Here is a 9,306-nt window from a genome sequence, read left to right on the forward strand (position 1 = left end):
CATTAAAACACTGTTGGGCACAGGGTAAAACTAATTTCTCCCAGTAACTTGGGCTTTTTTTGTTCTGGATTGCATGGATACTGTTACATAAGTTGGAAAAACTTCATTCCCACAACACACAAACAGAAACAGAAAGATGTTTATGTCTTTTTCACAAAAATAACACAAAGATTAACCCCACTGCCCATTACATTACTGTACAGCCTATTGCTATGAAAAAAAAACTCTATACTCAACTTGAAACACAGTAGAAACTTATTTTCTTCAGTGTTCTACTTACTAAAGAGGGTATTTTTCTGTAGTAAAATACTGAAATATTGTTTTTAGACTCAGAGTACACAGACGTGTATATATTTTACATATTTTTAAAAAATATTTAAAAATTGCACTAATGTATCGTAAAATATTGGGTAACCACATGAAAGTTATGTCTTGTATAACATATTTTTGAGTTCAAAAACTAAACAAATGGGTTTTCTCCTTGCATCCACTCATTTTTCATCACTATGACATGCAATGTGTGTCCTTATGGGGTGATGATTTCAGATTGTAAACCGGTATGAAGAGAGTTTGCCCATGTGATGAGGAAGTGAACATAGTATTGCAGTTGATTGTAGTGTTGTGAATTACAGTGTGTTCCATGAGAAACCCAGTGTTTTTCTTTATGAAAATTGAGTGTAATCCAGAGAATTGTGTGTAATGGTGTGAAAAGAGTGTGTTTTAAAACTGGAATTTGAGTGTTAAGTAGGAATTGTGTTTAGTGTTCAGTGACATTGGTTAGGGGAGTTGGGAAATGGGTGAGATGTTCCGAGAATTGTGTGTGAAGTACCAGAACTTGTGTGTAGGCAATCGAGAAAAACTGTAATGCCATCCCACTGTCCTTACCAACCCCCCACACACACACCCTCACCACCATCCCACCTCCTCACCACCCTACTCCTGCTCTACAACTACCACTGCCCACTCCTTCCCTGCCCTCCTCTCCCACCACCCACCAGTCTATTGCCATCATCCAAGACCCTCCCACCCTCAGCACTTACTGCCGCCCCACTGGCCTCACGATGCGCCTTCCCAGCCCCTCACCACACCACTCCTACTGTCGTGCTGCTGTGATCGCCATCCAGCCCTCCACCCATTCACCATCTTAGCAGAGATTCTTTAAGTATATAGAGATATGCCAATGTAATAGGTTGCTATGGGCACCTAACATGACCAGGTTCCGGTCTGCCTAAAGGGGCATGTCATAATACTCCTAGCATTGAATAGAACAGTCCTTAGGTCTGCCTAGGTCTGCCTAAAGGGGGATCCCTCCCCCCCTCCTCCTTGCAACAATAGAACCCGGAAACAATGGACCAATGGAACCTCTCTCTCTCTACTCTCTCTGATCTTAGTGTCCAGCCACTGTCCTCCTCAGCCACATCTACACTCCACTCTCTTCTGCATCCCCTGCCTACAGCCCTTTCTCTTTCCCTCGACCGTCGTCAGAGCCCCCCCCCCACCCCCCCCCCCCCCCCCCCCCCCCACCCACCCACTAACACTGCTGACCACTCCTTCACCATCCATCCACCCTCCTCACCTGGCTTTGTCATGTGCATGATACTACGGTCATTTTACATTTCCCTCCATGTTTAGTCTGAGCTGGGTGTTCTGGGTGGGGGCGTCATTTTTCTTTTAGCCAAACAACTCTGCCCTACCTAGCCAAAGTGCAGTAACTGAACCAACACTGAAATGAGAACAATGCCTTCAAATTATTGGTATAAAGATGGATATTGCTGTTAGGCCTAACTGCTAATTTGACATGGCAATACTAAAACGGAACACATTTGGACTATAAGGCTTTGGCACAAGATAAAGGCGGTGTGATGAAGACCATTTTCAGTCTAATCTCAATTTTGACAAAATATGTAGTTACTGCACTTTGCCTTTGTAGGGCAGAATTGACCAATCAGTGAACGAAGGAGGGACAAAGGAGGTGGGGCTGCACATTTCAAACTTCCACTTAGTTCATCCACCAGTAATTATTTCTCAAAGTCACAAGCAAAACATCAGCGATTGGGTAAAATCCTACATTTCAAATTCCAATGGAGTTGACCCATCCCACCCCCGTAATAATTTTTCAATTCAGCTGTTCCAGGCGCTGTGTGCAAATTATTCTGAGGGTACTTTAGTAAGACATGGCTGCTGCCCTTCCACCTCAACACATTCTGGGCAATGCCTTGTCTGCCACCACCCCCACCATACCTCTCCTCACCCCTGTTTACAGGGGTATGCCACTATTTTGGCCAAGGTTTATAAAGGTGGTAAAGTGTCTTATTTTTCATGTTAGCCGTTGTCTTGCTTTAAGACAAGTTAAAAGAGGGAGCATGTCGCTAAGCTAGTGAAAGTCAATGGATCCGTGTAGCATGCTGGTTGAGTGAGTCTAGGATTATGGTGGAGTACGCTTACTACCAAGTCACAGGTAATACCAATGTGTTTGCAAAGAAGTGGTGGGTGGACAAAGGGATATGGTCAGGTCAGTCTGGTAGTGGTTTGTTTTTAACGGGTTAAGGTGGGTGGGTGGTGGCCTGGTGTGGCTGTTTTGGCCATTTTGTGGAGGTAGAGACCACGCAATGGTTCAATAAAGGGATTTTAAAGGGACAATGTGAGATTTTTAGTTGTTTATTTCCAGAATTCATGCTGCCTATTCACTAATGTTACCTTTTTCATGAATACTTACCACCAGCATCAAATTGTAAGTATTCATTATGACTGGAAAATTGCACTTTTCATACATGAAAAGGGTGATCTTCTCCATGGTCCGCCATTTTGAATTTCCAAAAAAAGCCCTTTTTAGCTGCAAAAATGACTGTTCTTGGACCATACTAGAAAATATTTGTTTATTACATAGTAAACTTTCATGTAAAGATCCTCACCCCTCTCTACTGGGCCTGCCTCCTGCCCTGCCGTTGAACCTCACCATACACCCTCCCAGTCCTTCTCTCGTCTCCCAGCCTCTTGCACTGTCCCTGCTCAGGCCTGTCCCCGTAGGGTGGAAGCGTGCTCCTGCTGTGAAGCGGCACACTACAGGGGAGCTGGCCCGGCGCCAGAGAGCCTCAACGTTCCCTTCCCACAAAACCAAACATTGCAGCAGACACCCACCCTCCATACTGTACACACACACACCCACACACACGCACACATGCACACGCGCGAACACACACACACACACGCGCACACACACACACACACACGCGCGCGCGCTAACACACACACACACACACATACACACACACACTCAACCGTGAGCATGCATGCACACACATAATCTCACACACGCATGCGCGCACGTGCGCACACACACACACTATACACACACACTTTCTCTCTCTTTACCCCTCTCTCTCTCACACACATGCATAGTCAAAAGTCACACACAAACACACAGACACACACACACATACACACACACTTTCTCTCTCTTTAACTCTCTCTCTCACACACACACACACGCACAGACACGCACACACACACACACACACACACACACACAACCGTGAGCATCCATGCACACACATAATCTCACACACACATACACGCGCGCACACACACATACACACACACTTTCTCTCTCTTTACCTCTCTCTCTCACACACACATGCATACACACACAAACACACAGACACACACACATACACACACACTTTCTCTCTCTTTAATTCCCTCTCTCTCTCTCACACACACACACACACAGACACACACACACACACACACACACACACACACACACACACACACACACACACACACACACACACACACACACACACACAAACATACATACACACACACACACACACACACACACACACACACACACACACACACACGTGCGTATCACACAGCAGCCAGTCCTGCCTCCCACTCCCCTGTGTACTGTGTATGCAGGCAGCATGGTGTGTCGGCTGTATTTAGGTCATCTCATGGCAGTTTATCTGAATATAATAAAGAGAGAGATGTCCTCCTGAGCTACATCCCAGTGGAGAGGAGAGGAGAGACGAGAGGAGAGGAGAGACGAGGAGAGGAGAGAGGAGAAGAGAGGAGAGGAGAGGAGATGAGAGGAGAGGAGAGGAGAGGAGTAGAGAAGAGAGGAGGGGAGAGAGGGAGGACAGGAGAGGTGAGGAGAGGAGAGGAGAAAGGGAGGAGAGGAGAGAGGGAGGAGAGGAGAGGGGAGGAGCGGAGAGGAGAGAAGAGACGAGAAGAGGAGAGGAGAGATGGAGGAGAGGAGAGATGGAGGAGAGGAGAGGAGAGAGGGAGGACAGTTGAGGTGAGGAGAGGATGAGAGGAGTGTAGAGGAGGAGAGAAAAGGAAAGGAGAGGAGTGGAGAAGATAAGAGAGGAGAGGAGTAGAGAAGAGAGGAGAGGAGAGGAGAGGAGGGTTGCTTCTCTCTACTTTCATGTTATGTGATGATTCCCGTTGCTCTGGATACAGGATGGATGTTGTTAAAGAAATGTGAGGATGGGTTGGATGCAAAAATAAAACTTCCAGTTGTAGCGGAGAATATTTTGGTTCTTGCCTTGGAGTTATTCTGATGGGGTTGGTGCCTGCCTTAGGCCACCGGCATGCCTGAGGACTGCCTCAGCTGATTGGACCACAGTAGATGCATGCCAAACAGCAACCACGTAGGGGGATTTACTTTGTGTGTGTGTGTGTGTGTGTGTGTGTGTGTGAGTGTGTGTGTGTGTGTGTGTGTGTGTGTGTGTGCGAGCGTGTGTGTGTGCGTGAATGTGTGTGTGTAAGTGTGCATGTGTATCTGCACGTGTGTGCATGCCATGCACATGTTTGAAGGTGTGCGTTTGTGGCGTGTGCACACACGTTTGTGTGTGTTTGTTTGGTTGTAGTATACCATAGTGAGTCTGGAAACTCAATGAAGAAGTTCAATTCTGACCCGGCGAGGGAGGGAACGGAAAAACAAATTACCCAGTCAGTCGCCGCGTGCGTACTGATGAGCGCTCTGATCAATATACCGCTAACAAGCTTGGTGGTGGTGGTGGTGGCGATGGTACTACATACACTGTGCACGCCCAACCCCAACCCTACTCCCATTAAATCAGCCCCATTGTGTGGATGGCAGATCTGAGGAAAGGCCATATTTCCATATTAAGAGCAGTCGTTGATTGAAGAAATCCAACACACACACACACACATATGCACGCACACACACTTGTATGCACACACGCACACACGCACAAACTCACACACAAACGCACGCACACACACCACACACACACACACACACACACACGCACACACACCCTTATATGTGTATATATCTGTGCTTAATTCAGGCATAACATTGCCTCTCATCTTTTTCTCCGCCACCATGAAAGCGGGGAAGACAAATGCGTCCTTGTGAACACAAGACAGTGTGTGTGGCCATGGGACGATGTGACGGAAATAGCTAATGCTACCCTGCCTGCCAGGGTAATCTCCTCAGCTTGGGGACAAGAGAGCGAGCGAGAGAGAGGAGAGTGATGGGACCCCAGATTGTGCTGACTGCAGCGGAATGCACAAGGGCCTTCTTCACGACGACAGGGCTAGCCTTGCCAGATAGTGTTTTAAATACAGGACACGGGTGACACCAAAGTCAGACGATTATGAATATGTGAACCTTTAGGGAACTTTGGGCTGTTAATTACTGTGGAGAACAAAAGCAAATCAGCCGGGTTTCCTTAGATACCGTACGTAGCCCCCCCACACCCCCACCCCCCATCCCAGAATTGTAAAAATAAAGAGATGCTGTTGCCTGAAATCCAGCATGCCTCCCTCTTAAATCTATTTTGAGCTTTTCCCTTTCGCCCTTTTCATTTCTCATACTCCCTTTGGGGTTTCGAAGCGCCCGACATGGCCCCGTGTTGTTGAGTCCGCTACCTTTTGTATTTTGCTGGCGAACAAAAGAAGCCGTTTGAAGATCCTCTCTGAGCGTTACGAAAATTCAATGCATTTCATCAGAACACATCAAACGGGGGAAAAGGACGAGTCCTACCCCTTGATGTGTGTGAACCCCTTGAACCCCTTCAAGCCAGTGAGCTGAGTAATATATATACAACGCGATGTAGGCCAGTGTTTCCCGCTCACAGGAAGACGTCTCTCACTCCAAAGGGCAGGCGAGTGGAGGACTGGGGGACAGGGCCGCTGACAGCTTTGCCCGGGCCCGGGACAAAATTATGTGAAAGGAAAGGGCCCCCCTCTCTGCCCTACCGTGGCTCTTAAGGGCAAAACATACCAAGGCGGAACGAAACGGTCACGGGACGAACGCTGTCTTTCTGCGTAGTTTCGGCNGGCGTGTTTTTCTCTGCCTTTCACACTGGCCAGTCCTGTTGAAAACCCTCCCCACAGCCAAAGCTAGCATGCTACTTTGCCATTCATTTGAATGAGACACCGCCGGTCGCCGGCGTGAAAAATACGCTCGAGTTCTATTTTCCAAATGCAGCGCGGAGCCGGCTCCCACGCCGCTGACGCTCGACTACCGCCGGTTGGTGTGTAAGGACAGATATGTTTCAATGTATTTTCACCGACGCCGGTAAAAAACGCGGCCGTTCCGCGACGCTTAACCGCCCTGGTGTGTAAGACCCTAACTCTAAGTCTGCTATGCCGGTGACTGGGGTTCGATTCCGGGCTGGGTCATTTTCTGATCCTTCCCCATCGCTCTCTCTCCAGTTATCTTCTCATCTGCTCTCACACTGTCCTGTAGAGGGAGGGGGGTTGTGTTTGTCTATTGTGTTCTTGTTTATTGTAATGTCTTTGCAATTGTATCAGATGCACTGAAAATGGCACAGAACAATTTTCCGAAAGGACAAATAAACTATCTATCTATCTATCTGTCAGGAAATAAAGACGCAAAAAAAGCAACAAAAAAGCAACAAAACAAAAAAGAAGAGGGCCCCCTCTCAATCCATAAAATTCTGGGATCCCTTTCTCTTCCTGGGCCTGGGATAACTGACCCATTTGTGCCCCCAGTCAGCTGACCTGGCTGGGGGCCCACAGCTGTGGTAGATGGTTTAAGGTGGCCGACCTGTTATTACGGATGGGGGTGGCTCAGGGCTTGTCTATTTTGAGGCGGTGGCAGGTGCGGATGAGAGTGAGGGGTGAGGCTCAGAGCAGAGGAGCCCCATCCCAATCCAGAACGCTCCTCGCCCATTAGCAATGGGTCAAGCCATAGTGACAAGCTTATTACCATGCCATCAGCGGCCCACGGCCATGCTCATCCATCAACATCTTCCTCCGTCAATGTGTGTGTGCGTGTGTGTGTGTGTGTGTGTGTGTGTGTGTGTGTGTGTGTGTGTGTGTGTGTGTGTGTGTGTGTGTGTGCACGCGCGTGTGTGCGCGCGCGTGTGTGTATAGTGTGTGTGTGTGTGTGTGTGTGTGTGTGTGTGTGTGTGTGTGTGTGTGTGTGTGTGTGTGTGTGTGTGTGTGTGTGTGTGTGTGTGTGTGTGTGTGTGTAGGCGCATGTGTGTGTATGCATGGACCCACACACGGAGGGGGAAACTCACATACCCTAAACATCCTTGTAGAGACACAACCACACACACACACACACACACACACACACACACACACACACACACACACACACACACACACACAGCCAGATGAACCCTGCGCCTCCAGCCCAGATGTGGAAAGCACGCACGTGCATCCAAGCCGATTAATGCATCCTAGGTCCCATGACAGGCAGAGGCACACTGACACAGTGATTTGTTATAGCCCTCCCAGTGCTCCCCTCTTCTCTCTCTCTCTCTTACTCTCCCTCTCTGTCACTCTCTCCCAGTGCTCCCCTCTTCTCTCTCTCTCTCTCTCTCTCTTACTCTCCCTCTCTCTGTCTCTCTCTCCCAGTGCTCCCCTCTTCTCTCTCTCTCTTACTCTCCCTCTCTCTCTCTCTGTCTCTCTCTCCCAGTGCTCCCCTCTTCTCTCTCTCTCTTACTCTCCCTCTCTCTCTGTCTCTCTCTCTATTTCTCTCTCTCTCTCTTACTCTCCCTCTCTCTGTCTCTCTCTCCCAGTGCTCCCCTCTTCTCTCTCTCTCTTACTCTCCCTCTCTCTCTCTCTGTCTCTCTCTCCCAGTGCTCCCCTCTTCTCTCTCTCTCTCTCTCTTACCCTCCCTCTCTCTCTGTCTCTCTCTCTCTATTTCTCTCTCTCTCTCTCTCTCTCTCTCTCTCTCTCTCTCTCTCTCTCTCTCTCTCTCTCTCTCTCTCTCTCTCTCTCTCTCTCTCTCTCTCTCGCTCTCTCTGTATCTCTGTCTATCTCTCTCTCTTATATCTTCTCCCTATGTCCTACTCCTTCTGTCAAACTGTCCATCCTAAGCTGAAGGCTTACTTTGCAGGTTATAAGTCATTTTGTGTCAGCATACAGTTAGTAATGGTTGCATGCACAAAAAAATAAAGACCGCAAATCACAAAATCACAAATCTGTGACGTTTTGAGCTGCTGTACAAATATTACATGTAACAACTGTGCATTGGGGGTAGGATGTGTTTTTTAACAGCTATTGTATGCTATTGCAGTGGGGCGTTCTGCATTTCCTGACCTTAAGCCACTGCTGCAATTTCATTGTGGCCACGATTTGGAGAGAAGGGTAAAAAAAAGGCTATCCTTTCACGGACTTCTGCCGCCCTTCCACGAAAGGATTTTCCTTTCTCCTGTTTAGCATGGCATGCACGCATGAAAGCGTTTCTAATTTTCCACCTCCGCAGCTGCCGTATTGTGGTTTTATTTTATTCGACAAGGCCAGTTGCTAACCCTGCTGCAGATTGCCGACCATGACCAGTGACTGACCAAGACGACATGTGACATGCGTGTGATGTGGCCACGGCTATTGTTTTTAATAAAAATGCATATTGTGGCTGGCCACTCTACTGTGACATCAGGTGGTGTGGTAGGAAAAGAAATGCTCTGAACTGGACCAGTGAAGCTGTTGGAGAGCAGATGCTGAAGGCTGAGTCGTTCCACTCACACTCACACACACACACTTTGCAAATGCTTCTGATAGCTGCTGCTACACCGGCAGGGGACATGAAACAGAATGCAAGATCACGTGAACTCCTCCCTCCCTCCGTCTCCGCAGGCTTCTTCTTCTTCTTCTTCTTCTTCTCCCCTGCTCTGGCTTCAGTACATCTCTTCCTTCCTTCTTCCTCCCTCAATCATTCACCACCCACCCTTTCTCCTCCACCCCACCAGCCAACCACCAGCCCCCGCATCCTCCCAGGCCAGGCCGCCATTGTTCTCCATCACCTGTTTCCCGGGTGACCACCACACCGCGCCTCCAGGCTGTCCC

The 9,306-nt window shown here is 48.5% G+C and overlaps 1 protein-coding gene across 1 annotated transcript in view; it reads left to right on the forward strand.

Moving 5' to 3' along the window:
• zmat4a (zinc finger, matrin-type 4a) overlaps positions 1–1,113 on the forward strand; it is a 144,373-nt gene extending 143,260 nt beyond the window's left edge. Inside the window, exon 8 of the mRNA XM_063193506.1 lies at positions 999–1,113. Coding sequence (XP_063049576.1) covers positions 999–1,113 — 115 coding nt within the window. The remainder of the gene's footprint in view (positions 1–998) is intronic.
• Positions 1,114–9,306: the final 8,193 nt, after the last annotated feature.

This window comes from Engraulis encrasicolus, chromosome 3 (genome assembly GCF_034702125.1).
Source record: "Engraulis encrasicolus isolate BLACKSEA-1 chromosome 3, IST_EnEncr_1.0, whole genome shotgun sequence".
In the NCBI taxonomy this organism is placed as follows: Eukaryota; Metazoa; Chordata; class Actinopteri; order Clupeiformes; family Engraulidae; genus Engraulis; species Engraulis encrasicolus.